The sequence below is a fragment of the Vidua chalybeata genome, chromosome 21, assembly GCF_026979565.1.
Source record: "Vidua chalybeata isolate OUT-0048 chromosome 21, bVidCha1 merged haplotype, whole genome shotgun sequence".
NCBI lineage: Eukaryota > Metazoa > Chordata > Aves > Passeriformes > Viduidae > Vidua > Vidua chalybeata.
In genome coordinates this window covers 10,591,531-10,606,093 of record NC_071550.1, presented here as the reverse complement: position 1 = coordinate 10,606,093, position 14,563 = coordinate 10,591,531, and the positions used below count along the sequence as shown (strand labels likewise).

General features: G+C 62.9%; 2 protein-coding genes across 2 annotated transcripts; one reads left to right on the top strand and one right to left on the bottom strand.

Moving 5' to 3' along the window:
- The first annotated feature begins 598 nt into the window (after positions 1-598).
- On the top strand, positions 599-5,291 carry LOC128798472 (uncharacterized). The gene has a single exon (XM_053962029.1). It carries the CDS (start codon positions 1,172-1,174, stop codon positions 2,132-2,134), a length of 963 nt encoding a protein of 320 aa, XP_053818004.1. The 5' UTR covers positions 599-1,171; the 3' UTR covers positions 2,135-5,291.
- A 1,270-nt stretch (positions 5,292-6,561) lies between these two features.
- On the bottom strand, positions 6,562-11,503 carry RNF208 (ring finger protein 208). Its single transcript, XM_053962483.1, has 2 exons — positions 10,906-11,503; positions 6,562-9,556 (listed from the first exon to the last, which is right to left on the bottom strand). The coding sequence occupies exon 2, from the start codon at positions 8,862-8,864 to the stop codon at positions 8,067-8,069; it is 798 nt and encodes a 265-aa protein (XP_053818458.1). The 5' UTR covers positions 8,865-9,556; positions 10,906-11,503; the 3' UTR covers positions 6,562-8,066.
- Between the last annotated feature and the right edge of the window lie 3,060 nt (positions 11,504-14,563).

Genomic DNA, 14,563 nt, shown 5'->3' with positions numbered 1-14,563 from the left:
CCTGTGACCCAGCCACCCTCCCATGGTTGAGTCATGGGGTCTTGCAGGGGTGAGGAGTGCCTGGGGCATTGCTTGTGCTGTGGCACTGCAGTGAGGGGGAGCAGGGTGATCTGGGGACTCTCCACCCCACTGCTTTGCACTTGCAGACCCTGGCTGGGCTGTGTCCCCATGTGCCAGGGACAGTGAGGCCAGTGCAGAGCTGCTGCATGGCAGTTGTGACCCTGGTGCCACCATCCCCTCATCTGGGGCACTTCCTGTTGGGAAACCTGGAAGGAAAATTCCAGGCCCTGCAAGCTGCTTGTGGGACATAACAAGGAGAGGTGGCCCTGCACAGGGACCAGCGTGGGGGACAGGGAGTTGGACTGGGGCAGCACAGGGCCTGTTCTGGGAAATGTCCCAGGTAGTGCAGGGTCCGTGCTGGGGGCTGTACTGGGGTCTGAGCTAGGGCACTGCACTGGAGGAGCACAGGGCCATGTTGGGAGGCTGTACTGGTGGAGCACAGGGCCATGCTGCCGTGCCCCAGGGACAGTGGTGTGGGCAGCACAGGCCACAGAAGTGACTCCATTTGTGCTGGGCAAGGAGAAGAGGCGGCCGTGGGCCCGGCCCCTCCCCAGCTCCGGCGGGAGCTGATTGGCGCAGGCATGGCCGCCTGCCCCGGGCTCCCTGCATTTGAGCAGCTTCCAGAAGCTGACAAACCAGACTGGTTACAGCCAGGCTCGGCCCCAGCCCTGCCTGGCCCACGGCAGGAGGCAGCTGCCTGCGCGGGTGCCCGCCACGCCTGCACCCTTCTGGCGCAGCGGGCAGCGCCCGGCTCGGTGCCCTCTCCTCTGGATCGTGGTGGGTCAGTACTGCGTTGGTGCTGGGGAGGAGGAAGAGGAGGAGGAGGAAAAGGCTGTTGGATGCTCACGGTGCTGCCCCTCTTGGGGTGGCCTTGGTGAGGGTGATGGGGCTGCACCCGGCGTTAGAGGCTCCAGACCCTCCGGTCTGGGAGGGTGCCCCAAAGCGCACCGGAGGGATGTTGGGAGTCTGTGCGGACACTGCTGCCTTCAAGCCCTCCGGACAGCCGTGCTGAAGGAGTCTCCTGCCCTGGAGCAGCACCCACGTCCCGCACTCAGCCCCGAGGGGAGCCGGCGGGCGGGGGGCGAGCGGGGTGGCTGCTCTGGCCACCCTGATGGAGCCGGTGGCAGGTGAGGAGGCAGAACCTGGCCCGCCGCCAGTGCAGGCAGCCGGTGGGGAAGGCTGTGCCAGGCAGCGGGACGAGAGCGAGACCGTGGGGTCGGGAGACCCCGGGGAGCCGTCCCAACGCTGTGGAGACGCTGCTGCTGCCTGGAGATGCTGGGAGCTGCCACCGACGGAGGATGCCAAGGAGCCGCTCCTGCCCGGGCATGAGGAGCCGCCTGCCCACGGTGCCTCCCTGCCTGCGGGGCAGGACCCTCCCGCTGCCAACACCACCGCCCCCGTCCTGCCCCGCGGGGAAAGCCCATGGCCCAGACCTGAAAGTGTCTCCAGCTCCACCCTGAGCCTCTTCGGCAAGGCAGAGGAGGCATCGAGCGGTGGCGAGGCGGTGGCAGCGGAGCCGGGCCTCGTGCTGGCGGGCAACGAAGACGAGTGCCCCATCTGCACGGAGCCCTACGACGAGCAGCGGCACAAGGCGGCCGTGCTGAACTGCAACCACGGGCTGTGCCGTGCCTGCCTGCGGGCCATCATGGACGCGGCCACCGGCGCCGAGCTCGGCCGTGTGCGCTGCCCCATCTGCCGCCAGAAGACGCCCATGCTGGAGTGGGAGATCTGCAAGCTGCAAGAGGAGCTGCTCCTGCTGCACGCCCAGCCCGGCTCCCCCGGCGCCCTGGCCGCCTCCCGGCCCCCTGCCCTGCCGCCTCGGCGCCCGGGCCTGGCCGGCGCCCTCGAGCATCGCTTCCAGGTGCGCTTCCACACGAGCCGCATGTTCGGGTGCCTGCCCTGCGTGCGGTACCCGCCCTGCCTGATCCGCGCCCTGGCGCGGCTGGAGCGGCGCTGCCGCTGCTGCTACCTCCTGCTGCTGGCGCTGCTGCTGGCGGCAGAGATGCTCAGCCTGCTCCTCATCTTTCTCCCCATCGTCCTGATGGTGATGCTCTTCCTCATCCTCGACAAATAGCGCTGGCTTTGTGCCCTCAGGCTGAGCATGCGTGGGGAGAAGAGCCCAGCTCCGGCTCTGCCCGCGGCCGTGGTGCCGACTGGAAGCAGGTCTGTGACCCTGGTGCCTGGGACACCTGGCACTGCCCGTGAACCCGGAGCGGGTGAGGCAGCGGAGGAGCAGGAGCAGGCAGCAGAGGGAGGCGACCCTGGAGCCGGGCATTACCTGCACCGCAGCACCAGGTGACACATCACTGCCACGGCCAGGGGGCAGATGGAGTGGGAGCCCTTCCTGCGCTGAGGCACATCCCTGCCTGGGGGCTGGGGGCTAGAGAGGCTCTGCAGGCAGAGCAAGGCTGTGCCACGGGCTGTGCCACCTGCACCCAGGACAAATGGGCTGGGATCCCCCAGCAGGGACTGAAAATACAGCCTGTGTTTGTACCACAGCCATGTCCAGCTGAGTTCAGTGCCTGGTCTGAGCATGTCCCCTTGGGGCCCAGCAGTGACACAAGGAGGGAATGGGCACGGCCAGTGCACCCACCTACAAGGGGTGTGTGCTCCACCATGGCATCTCCCAGCCCCTGCTGAGCCGTGCCAGCCCGTGCTCAGACTGTGCCCGTCGGGGAGATAAGTGAGCAAACACGGCTCTGTCCCTGCCATACACGGGTGGAGGAGCCTGTGGTGAGTGGCACAGGGGCTGTGCCCACATGGGACCTGCCACAGAGCAGAAGTGTCCCTGGACTGAGCAGGATCTGGGCTCTGCCTTTGTCTGCCAGCCTTACGTGGGGTCCACGTGCCAACCAGGTGATGTCTGGGTCACAGTGTGGCTGCTCTGCACCCTTGTTCCTCCCCAAGGGGACAGGGATGGGGATCTTCCCAGGTTTTCAGCCACTTTTGGGCTGGTAGTGGGTAGCAGGGAGTTGTCAGACCCTCGAGGTCCTTCCAGGATTCTATTTCAGGGGTGCTGACACCCACCTCCACAGCCTGGAATGTGCAGCAGGCTGTTTGTCACTGCCGGCCTCCTCTGAGTGTCCTGCCAAGGCTCTGACCCCATGCCAATTTCCCCCTCCCTGTGCTGTCCCCCCTCTCTGTCCCCCTCAGCCCAGCCCTGCTGGGGGGCTGGTGGCACTGCTGTGCCCTGTCCTCCTGCCTGGCTGTGCTGGGCTCGTGCAACCATTGCTGTGTCCTGGCTTTGCCCCTCTCCCCTGGAAACACCCCGTGGGCACCTCCCCAGAGCTGTGGCTGTGGGAGACAGACCACAGGGTGCCAGCCCCAACACCCCCTTCCCCTTCCTCCTGCCCAGAAGCTGGGGAGGTGAGCAGCCAGCAAGCACTGCTGTGCCCCCACAGAAAACCCATCCTTGTGCCCAGGAGGGCAGAGAATGGGGCTACGGGCCTTGCCAGGACACTGGTGCCAGTCAGCATCAGCACTGCCATGGGCTGCTCTGGCAAAGTGCTGAGGCACAGGGTAGGAGCAAGGCACCCCAAAACAGGTCAGTCAGCAGGCAGAAGCAGGTGGGTCCCCCCAGCCCTGGTGGCACCAAGGAATATTTATTTATACCAAGTGGAGCAGCTCCATCAGGAGAAGTGCCAGTTCAGCCCTGGCTGGGGCGGTTTTGGTTCCATGGAGCCTGTGGGGAGGGGGAGCTCAGACACCCAGAGGGCCCTGTCACCATGTGGGAGCCTCGTGCCCCTGCCCTACATTGCGTCGGGGTGTTGGGGTGAACCAGGCCAGGGCTGCCCCCACGGACACCCCCGGCACTCCTCCCGTGCTTCCTGAGCCAGCTGTTGGCACCTCTGGGTGCTGAAAGCTGAAGGACACCTCCATGGCCCTGAGAAGGGGTCCCTGGGGGCTGTGGTGTGGGATGGACCCTGTGGGCCATGTGGGGCCTGGCTGCAGTATCCACTCCCAGAGCTGGGTTATATTTAGCAACGTGAGATAGTGGTGAGCAGGGCTGGGGGCTGGCAGGGCTGACCCAGGGCTGATGCAGGGCTCCCGCTCTGGGCAAAGCTTCTAGCACAGCCCCCCAAACCCACCCACCTTCCCACTTGCAGCCCTGTCCCCTCTCCCAAGCCCCTGACACCCTATTGCACCACCCCAAATGCTTCATCGCATCCCCCAGCTGGCACCTGCTGGCACCAGGTGATGTGTGTCCCCAGACCAATGACTTGGCTGTCCCCATCCCTGCAGGGACCTGCCTATTCTCTCCTGGCTTCTCCCACTGCAGCCCGGCATGTCCCACCTGGGTCCTGCTCTGGCCAGAGGCATCCCCATCCCAATTGCACCACAACCAGCAGCACCTTCCCTTCTCCACTCAGCCCCCCACTCTGGGGACATGTCCCCACCCCACGCCCGCCGGGAGCGTGACCAGAGGGCCAGCAGCCACGGGGCCAGCACGGGGAGGGAACATCGAGCTGGGCAGTGAGCAGGAGCTGGTGCCTGCGGCCAGCCCTTTCTTGGATTTGACCCCAAGGAAAGATCCCGAGCTCAGCAGTCCCTCCCCAGCCGCGGGGCCAGCACTGCCCTGGGGACCTGTCACAGCCACCACCCATCATTCAGTCACCGCGGGCTTGCGCCGCTGTGAAAGCGGGCGCTGGCACTTCGCAAGGAGCTTCCGCTGAAACAGCCCTTTGGGGGTGTGACCGCCCCGGCGCGAGGGTTGAGGCTGCGTGTCCCCAAGGGGACAGATGTTACAGCAATGGGGGAGATTTTAGAGCCAGCTCACCTGGGAACATCTGGGAGCATCTCTGCTCTTATGTGGCCAAACCTGCTCCTGCAGCAATGTCCTGACCATGCTTAAGCAGCTCGTAGGACTTGGAGATCTTTAAAAACTTAGCGTGAAGGCACAAAGCTCAGAACGGCCATGGGAACATTTCGGGGGATGTGAAAGACTTTTAATTCACCTGCATCTGTGACACAAGAGCTGGCACCACCCCATGTCCCTGTCCTCTGCAGCAAACCTGGCCTCTCTTCCAGCAAGGGCTTATTCGAGGTTAATAGGGCAGGAGAAATGGGCTCTCGCCCAGTACTTGCTCCTGAAAGGCCCTATTTCTTCCTTAATTGCAACTCAAAATCAAATTAACAGTTTTAAATTTACTCTGGGCCCAAGAGGTGCCACGAGGGTAGGGGAGAACATGTTGTATCCTTTGTCCTTATGTAATAAAAAGGGTAAATTCCTACTGAGGGCAAAATTGCTGCCACCTCTGCTCTGGCTGGCCCACAGCTTCGGTGTCTTTGGGGACAGAGATGCTCAACCCGGATTTAATATGAGCATTTGGGGTGTTGGAGTTCTTTATCCTGGATTTGGCATGAGCCTTTGGGGTGATGGAGATGCACGTCTTGGTTGTGGGGCTGCCCCAACTCCCCCAAGCAGCCGCATGATTTGGCTCAGTGTGGGGTTGCTGTGACCACCAGGAGACCCCCACACTTTGCCAAGGGTGCACAAAGGATGGAAGAATGTGGGTGCAGGGTGGTTGTTGGTAAGGACGGGGAGACACGGGTGCAGCATCCTCGGGGATGAAGGTAGCACTGGCTGTGTTATTGGTGCTGAAATTCAGCATCCATGGACTGGGAGGTGATTCTGTTCTCCAGGCATAGAAACTCCCCTGGGATGGATACCAGCACACCAGGAAAAAGGGTCTGCAGCTACCCTTGCACCCTCCTGGATGTGCTGCTGCTTTGGAAGCAGATGCTCCACCTTGGCCCAGAGCTGAGGGCAGAGATAGTTACTGCTCCTGGAGAAGGGAAATTTGGGGGCTGGCACTGGTTGTGGGCACACAGTACCTGTGGGCCCACACCAGCCTTTGCCCACACCAGCCAGCGTGTACAGCTTGCTCTGGGGAGCTGCCTTGTCCTGGGATCATCATCCCAGCTGCTTCTAGAACTGCAGATTCCTGGCTCTCCCAGCTGTAGAGTTCCCATCCCAGTGATCCTGGGGTCCATCGGGCAGGCAGTGGGTGCCACGGGCTGGTGCTGCCAGGTGTGTGCCAGCTGCGGGGCAGCTCCTGCATGCTGTGGGAATGGTGCAGAGAGGGGCCCATGGGTGCAGCTGCCTCACCAGAACAGGGCAAGGGGAGCCTGTGACCCTGCCCAGCTCCCTTCAACAGCAGGTGCCACCAAATGGCACATCCTCCCCCCAGTATCCCACATCATCTGGGGAGAAAGGGGACATCCAGCGGGTGTTTCAGGGCTCTTGCTGTGGCTGAGGACCCCTTGCCAAACTGGGCAGAGTCCCTCAAGGTGCCCAGCCACGTGCAGGGGCTGGGCAGGGAGGGGACACAACTCCATCAGAGCTGAAAGCCAGGTTGGAGGAGGAGGTGCCAGCCCAGGGGAAAGCTCTAACCCAGGTATGGCTCCCCAGCCTGTCCCACAGGTGGAGCAGCGCCAGGGCACATCCCGTGTCACCCCACTCCTGCCCGCAGTGACGCGCTCCCAGACTCCAGCTCAGTCTTCATTCCAATATAATCTTTATTGGGGAGACTGATGGGGTCAGAACAAGGCCGGGTATAAAACATGATCATGGTCACAACCAGCAGCGGGAGGCATTGGCAGAGCAACACAGACACGGTACCGGCGCCGTTCTCCACCGGAGCGAGAACGGTCCTGGGGCTGCGCCAGCGGCATCACCCGCTCCCTTGGGACAGGACAGGGCACAGACTGGCCCCTCTCCCTGGATGGATGCTGGGCTTTGGCCAGTGCCAAGGGCTGCTGTTTCCTCCAGGATGCAGGGTTCTAGGACCCCACAGGCTCACCCAGCCCCAGCACCCTGGGACTGGGCAGTGTGTGCCCCTGGTGCTGTGGCCATGCTGGGTTGTGGTGCTCAGCCCCATGGGAGCACCCAAAATTATGGCTTTTTCTTTATTTTGATTTTTTTTTTTTTTTTTTTTTTTTTTTTTTTTTGCTTTTTTGGCAGCAAACTTACCGCTCCAGGTGCTCTGGAGAAAGCAAGACTGTGCACAGGGAGCTGCTGCCCTGCCAGCCCCTCCACACAGGGGTCAGAGCAGAGGTGCCGCTCTGGGGAAGGGACTGTGGGCAGGAGCCAGACCTTGGTCCCCCTACCCAGTCAAATCCCCTTGCTGGAGTCAGCAATTTGGGGGTACTGGACCCCGTGCCACCCTCCTGAGCCATCCCATGGGGCATTGCTGTGGGTCCCAGGTGGAGGGGCAGAGAACGGGCACAGCTCAGTGCCTTTGTGAACATGTAGTGGCCTGGGATGGGGTGGCCAGGGATGGATGGGGAAAAACAAGAATCCTCCAAAATGAGGACAAAGTGGAGCTTTCCTCAAGGGCCTGCGGAGGACATGGGCCGCATGTCTGCTGGCATCTGAGGGGCCGGTATGGCGGCTTGATGTGGCTACTGAGACTCAGGCGCATGGCGGCGTGGCCACTGAGATGAAAGCTTTGGCAAATAACTTATAGAGAGGGGGTGGAGGGGGTAACTGGGGACCTGTCCTCACTTCCTGTCCTGGAAGGGTGGCCCAGTGTGGCACCATGCATCTCCAGGGCTCTTTGTGCTGCTGCTGCCGGCTGTGGGGCGATGGGGAGGGAGTCACTCCGGCCAGAACCCAGCATCCGCTCTTGGGAGAGCCAGGGAGAGAGGAGGGAGAGGTACCCGGGGAAGGAGCATGGTGAGATGCTCGATGCACCACAGGAGCACCGGCCGCAGGGCCAGGGGGGCCACAGACCCTGGATGCGCTGGTAGATGTGCGCCCCATGCCAGCGTCCCTCTCCTCGGGCACCACTGGTGAGTAGGGGCTGCTGCCAGGTCCCAGCACCCCCGCTGCCCCCTGCGAGTGCCGGCAAGGACACCAGTCCCACATCCTTGGCCGTGGTGAGTATGAGAGCATTCCCTGGCGGTGCCATTGGCAGAGAGGGGACAGGGGACTGGCCGTGGCGGTGGCCACGCTGTCCCGCCCGCCATGCCCCCGCTGCGGAGGGATGGGCGGGGCGCGGGGCTCACATGATGGTGCAGGAGGACAGCGGGTTCCGGATGTGGCAGGTGCAGGCGGCCCCGCAGTACTGGCGGAAGGTCTGGTAGCAGCTGCGGTCGGTGTCACTGCTCCACTGGACGGGGTTGGCAGCCAGGGCCTCGGCCGGCAGTCTGTTCAGGATACTGGTGTTGACGGCCAGTGCCGCCAGCCCATAGTCGGTGAAGAGGACGGTCTCCCGCTTGCAGGTGGGGCAGGAGATGAACTTGTACTTGGGGCAGGACTCGTAGAGGATCTGCAGGCACTCCTCGCACACCGAGTGCAGGCAGGAGAGGATGCGGGGCCGCTTGTTGGTGAAGTTGTACATGTGGCCGCAGGTGGGGCACTCCAGGGGCTCGCAGGGCGTCGAGGGGTGCAGCACATACTGGTTGACGATCACCTCGTCCGACGGCGGCTGCCGGTGGTAGCAGACCTCAGAGCTGCCCTTGCGCTGGCCCTGGTAGCCGCGCTCGCGCCGCGGCAGGGGGGGAGTCCGGGGCAGCGGCAGGGGCCCGGGGGTGGCATCCAAGGCAGGGATGTCCCCGCACGCCTGGTTGACGATGATCTCGGACTCGGAGGGCCACGCGCGCTTGGCCACGAGGGGCGGCTCGCGGCGCGGGGCGGGCGCGTAGCGTGGCTGCGATGCCTGCAGCTCCGAGAACTTCTCCGGGTGGATGATCTTCATCGCCTCCATTTTAATGATGACCTGTTGCCCTTTCAGACACGACATGAGTATCGTTTTCACATTACTGTCCACTGCTCTGGGGTCTCCAAGGGACGCCTGCATGAGGCTAAAACATGCTGGCAGCCTGCTGAGCTTTCAATCTCGGTCTGGCCGCGGAGCAGGAGGACAGGGAGCAGCAGCTGGTGCGGGAGAGCATCCTGGGGAGATGGGCCAGCGCCAGCGGACCCCGCGCCCCTCTCCTGCAGCCAGCCCTGAGGGTGCCAGGCGCGAGGCTGGGGAAGGGAGAAGGCAGGGCTCACAGTGCCATTCTGCCTGCTCCGAGATGCTCTTGGGCGGGTGATCAAAGCGCCGGCTCCCTGAAGCCTCCCCAGGATGTTAACGTGACATTGGCAGTCACTCAACAGCCCTGCTCTTTGCCTTCGCTGCCACTTCCCACAGCGGATCAGCTGCAGTCTGGAACAGTAATTTGGGGATGGTGGCACTGGGCACTGCCCAGGGCAGGTGAGTCCAGGGAGGATCTTGCAGAACTGGAGGCAGCTCTCACTTCGCCCCAGGCCAGCCTTTGTTCCTGTTTACATGCAGTGGGATCCTCGTGGCGCTGAAGAATGTGTTTGCAAATTCCTTTGCTCTGACTTCCCGGCTCTCCCACTTGCAGTCACCGGCAGCTCCCACAGGGCAGGGGCTCAGGGTACATCCCGTGCCAGAGGGCAGCTCACCTTGGCTGTGGCCAGGACACCACACACCTTGTCCCCTTGGTCCCTGGTACCTCTGTCCCCAGCTCAGCTCCGTGCTTGCTGGAAATGAAAAGTGAGAGGGGGTTGCTACTGGCTGCCAGCTCTCCCTCGGGATGCGTGCCTGCCTGCGTCCCGGCAATTTGGCAATTGTGCCCTACGGGTCCTGTCCATCCGCCCGCGTGCTTGGGCTGCGGAAGTGGGAGCAGGCAGATATTTCCCCCAAGGCATCCCCTCGGCAGCCTCGAGCGTGGGGTCCTGGGACCCCCCTCTGCGCTGAGGGTGCGAGGGCACGTCCCCCAGAGCTCCGCTGGGCTGCAGGGTCTCTCCCGAAGGGGTTCCTCCACCGACCTGCCTCTGCTCAGGGTTTTCTCTCACGTTTAGCCCCTCCTCTGCTCAGTGGATCTATTTTTACCTCCATCGCTTGCTCCTGATCTGTCCCTGCTATTATCCCTCCCTCCAGCTTCCTCTCCCCCCCTTCCTAGCTCCCTGCCCTTGTCCCGGGGCTGATGGAGAGGACAGGCCACGTTTGCAGGCCGGAGATGGGGGGCAGGCAGCCAGCCCGAGGCCATTTTCTCCCTCAGCAGCCCCTGCGCCAGCCCGGCTCTCCTCCGAGAAGGGCGAAGGCGCTCTCCTCCATCACGCTGCAAATCCTGTTAGAGGGATGCCTGCTCCCGCCAGGCTCTGCCATGCCTGGCAGAGGGGGCCCGAGGGGGCCATCTGGTTGCAGCAGCAGCAGCCTTTGGGGATGAGGCGAGGCCGTAGGGGTTCAGCCCCGGATGCCTGAGGGCTGGGAGAGTGGGCTGGATCCCTGCCCAGCCCCAAGAGGTATGTCCCCGGGGCCATGCCCTGGCAACACTGGGGTCCCGCAAGCATCCTGCCCTGTGGAGGGTGGCCTCGCCTCTTTCATTCCCCATCATGGGCCCACATCCTGCACCCCGCGTCCCACAAGCAGCATATATTCCCCCGCCCCGTCCCGCACACAGCAGCAGCCCCGGGGGCTCTGCCTGCAGCTCTCACACAGACACTCACCTGCAGCGCCCACGAGCACAGCGATACGGGTGGTCAGCAGTGCCACGCACTGTCACCGCGTTCCCACGCTCGTTCTGTCACACCCCTTCACGCACAGCCCTGGCGCAGCACCCCGCAGCCCCACCGCCCCTGGGGCGACACAGCCCCCCCGCCATCCCCGTCACTTCTGGGGTGACACAGCCCCCGATGTACCCCACACCCCATCACTTCTGGGGTGACACAGCCCTCCCCAGCATCTTCCCCTCCCCACGCTCCCACCGCAATCCCCAGCTCCACACGTCCCTGCCCCACGCTCGCATCCCCGCGGAGCACACGCCTGTGCACACAGCAGCGCTCCCGCACACCCGCAGGGGGACTCCCCCGCCCGTGCCCGCCGTTACCTGCGCTGGCCCCGGGCAGGGGTCCCGGTTCAGTCCCCGCTCCGTGCCCGGTGCGGCTCCGCAGGCCCGAGCGGCGGAGGTTATCTGAAAGGCAGAGGGATGCGGCGATGCCCCGGCCAGGCGCGGCTCCCCGGGGATGCTGGCGGCTCCGAGGCGCGGCTCCACGGGGATGGTCCTGGCCGGCCGCCCCCGGCCCCGCCGCCTGCTCCGGCCGCGGCGGCGCGGGGAGGGGACCGGGTACAGAGGCCGGGGCTGGCGGCGCCGGGTTGCTCCGGATGCTCGGCGGGGACCGGCGGCCGGGGGAGCCGGCAGGTACGGCCGCTGCCGCTCCGGGGGGCTCCTTCGTGCCCTCCCCCGGCTCCCCCCGCCGCCCCCGGCCGCGGACCCCGGCTCGGCGCGGGGCTGATGCAACACCCCTGGCCGGCAGCGTAGGTTGCGGAGGGCTGATGCCAGGCCCCCCTGTGCCCCTCGGCAGGTGCAGGCAGCGGCGGGCAGCAGCGGGCAGGCAACGGCGGCTCCGTGCCCGCCGTTCCCGGGGCCCGGCGGCGCGGGCGCTGCTGCGCGCTCCCGCCGCCGCCCGCAGTGCCGCCGCAGTGGTGCAGCCGCCTCACATTTCTCTCTCTCAGCAGCGCCGGGGCCCGCCGGCCGCAGCGCCTGACGCCCAGCACACCCCCTCCCCGCCCCGCACCCCCCTCCCCACACGCCCCCTCCCCGCCCCGCACAGCCCCCTCCCCGCACATTCCTCCTTGCCCCGACCGTCTCCCCTCGTCCCACACATCCCGCTTCCCCGCCCCACAGCCCCTCTTGCCCCGCACCCCCTCTCCCCGTCGCCGCTCCCGAACCCTCCCTGCGGCCCCGCTCCTTCTCCCGCCGCTGGCCGAGGCCCCGCGGGTCGTTCCTAGGGGCCCGCGGTGACTCAGCATCCAGCGCCGCTGGAAGCGGCTCCGCGCCGGCGGTGCTGCTCCGGGGCTGCGGCTGTGGAGCAACATCGGGGAGCGGGGCCCTGCCAGCAGCCCCTGCAGCCCCCGGAGTTGGGAAGAGGTCGGACAGCCAGGAATTCCCCCACCACTGCTTTTTCCCACTGCCAAATCAGCCATGCACCCCACGCCGCCCCCTGGGATCCACGGCCACTGGCTGTCGGGGGAGCAGAGGGGGTCCCCTGACAGTCCCCCAGTCCCTGCTGAGCTCTGGGGCACCTGGGCACAGGGGCTCATTGGTCCCTGGGGACACGGTGGGCTCAGCATGGTGGGTGGGGGGTCCCAGGAATGCTGACAGGTCCCTGCAGAGCGCTGGGGATCATTGCTCATGGCCATGGGCTTGCTGGTGTGACCCCCACAGTGGCACAGGCAGACAGGACCCCACAGGCTGGGGACACCCCACAAGGTGCCCTGAGCAGATGAGTCCTGGTGTATGCTTCCTGGCTCCTGCAGATGCGAGAGGCATGGATGTCCCCTGGCAGATGCTGGAGGCCAGGCTGCCTTCTCCCCCTGCTGTGAGTGCCTCCAGAATGGGGACCCCACAGGCAAATGGCCAAAATGGGCAGGCAGCCCCACACAGAGCCCTTCAGCTCACATACCCCGACCCCGGGAACAGTGACCCAGGCATGTGCACACTCCAACCCAAACCACTCCACCACTCCACCCAGCCCTGGCTGGAGCAGGATGCTGGTGGGGGCTCGCCAGGCTCCTTTGGGTGCTGCTGGGGTTCCCCTGCTCGTGTCACCCCTTGCTGTTTTTTAGTTTTTTATATTCCTCCAGGATTTTGCCTGGGCTTTTATGCCCTCCCTGAAGATTACCCTGGCCAGCCCTGCTTGCTGACCCTCCAGCCCTGCTGCAGCAAAGACCCAGCCCCTGTAACAAGGGGTCTGTGTGGTCCTGGAGCTGCCGTGTCCCCACAGCCACACTGTCCTCACACCATTGCTGTCCTCTGGCCCTGCCATCAGTGGGATGGACACAGGAGCTGGAGGTTACAAATTTCACAGCTCTGCCAGGCCTTATGCAGCCCATAGATGATCTCCTCACTCACCTCAGGCAATGATGCTAAAAAGTGTCTCCTTTTTTCCAGTTATCTCCTGAGAGGAGGGAGAGAGAATGGGGATCTGTAGCCACAAGTGAGGACATGGGAATCTCACCCAGGTGAGATTCTCACCTGGTGCCTCTCACCTGGTGGGAATCTCACCCAGGTGCCTCTCTTCCTGACCCGGAAGAGATGACCAATGCCACCCGGGCAGAAGAATTCCCCAAAAGTACCCCAAGGGCTCAGTTGTGCTAGAGTCCCAGGCCAGACTGACCCTAGAGTCAGGTTCTTCCTGGGGACCCTGCAGCATCACCTCCACATGGAAATCCATGCTCCCTTCTGGACAATGGTTGAGTTTTTAATCTTGGAGTTTCTCTCACCAGATAAGGGATTTTTGAATGCCTCTAGCACCTCTAAGTGCCATTCTTTGATCTGCTCACCTGCTGAAATCAGTGTGAGGCTGCTGCTGCCTGGCACACCACTAAACAGGGATTCCCTTCATCTTCCCCATCCTCCCTGTGTCAGGTGCTCCTGCCTTCCCTGCTAACGTGCCTGGGTGCAGATAGCAAGAGCTGAGATCTTACGCTTGAACTCACTGAGCAGAGGAAACGCAGGAAGTGAGCGAGCACGAGCTATTTTCTGTTATTAATTCATATGGCATTCCCGTGCTGACCCAGCTACACGGTGTGCTATTATGCTGCTATTCCATGAGTTAAGCAACAGCTCTATTTAAAAAATAATCATAAATTACATTGGGCATCTTTTCTGCTGAATAAGAGTGTGTTTGTGCCAAGGTGCTGGGATCTTCCTGTTGCCCCAATGGCTCTGCTTCTGCTTCACATGCTCAATGCAGAGCTTTCCCTTTCCTCAGCTGAGCTGGTCCACCAAGATCTCTGCTTTCTACCCAAACTGAAATGATCTCATCCTTCAAAACCCAGACTTTCCATCCCTGTCTGGACCTGTGTGGCTCAGACTTGAGTGATGACCCTACCAAACCTCCACCCCGTGGCCACCTCTGCCTTTGGGTCTTGTCTCTTACTCCTGGTTTAACACCTAACTTTGGCATATAAACACACATGTTGTGTTATCTTTTATAAAAACCTATTGCATTGAGTATTATCATAAATGTACATATTTTGGCTGCACGTGGATATCCTCAGAATGCCTTCTGAGCTGTGCTGATGTGATATGGGTGCTGTCCTGGGTTTTACAAGCAGTAGTAATGTATTTTACCATTTTCAGGGACCTTGCCAGCAGGCCAAGCACACCTTTGGGTTCAGAGGTTGCTCCTCAGCTCAGTTGTACCGGCTGTCCTTGGGTCCAGCTCTCCTTAAACAGACATGCAGGAGCAGCTTTGCCAGTGGATTCCCTTCATTTGTCCCAGATGAACAAGGTTTTGCTGTTTGTAATCAGGAGGCTATTGTTCTAATACAGCTGGTGTTGACCTTGTGTGAAACCACAGCTTCTTTCTGCAAAACTCATTCATGTCCAGTGTCGGCTGGATCAGTTTGAAACCTTTGCTCTGTAGATGTGTTGGGAGCTGTAACACTGCTGCCCAGGCTTTGCTGAGAAGCCAGAAGATAATTTGGCACTAAATTTCTTCCTCACCATCAGCCATTACCTCCTCAGCCATCTAGCTGTT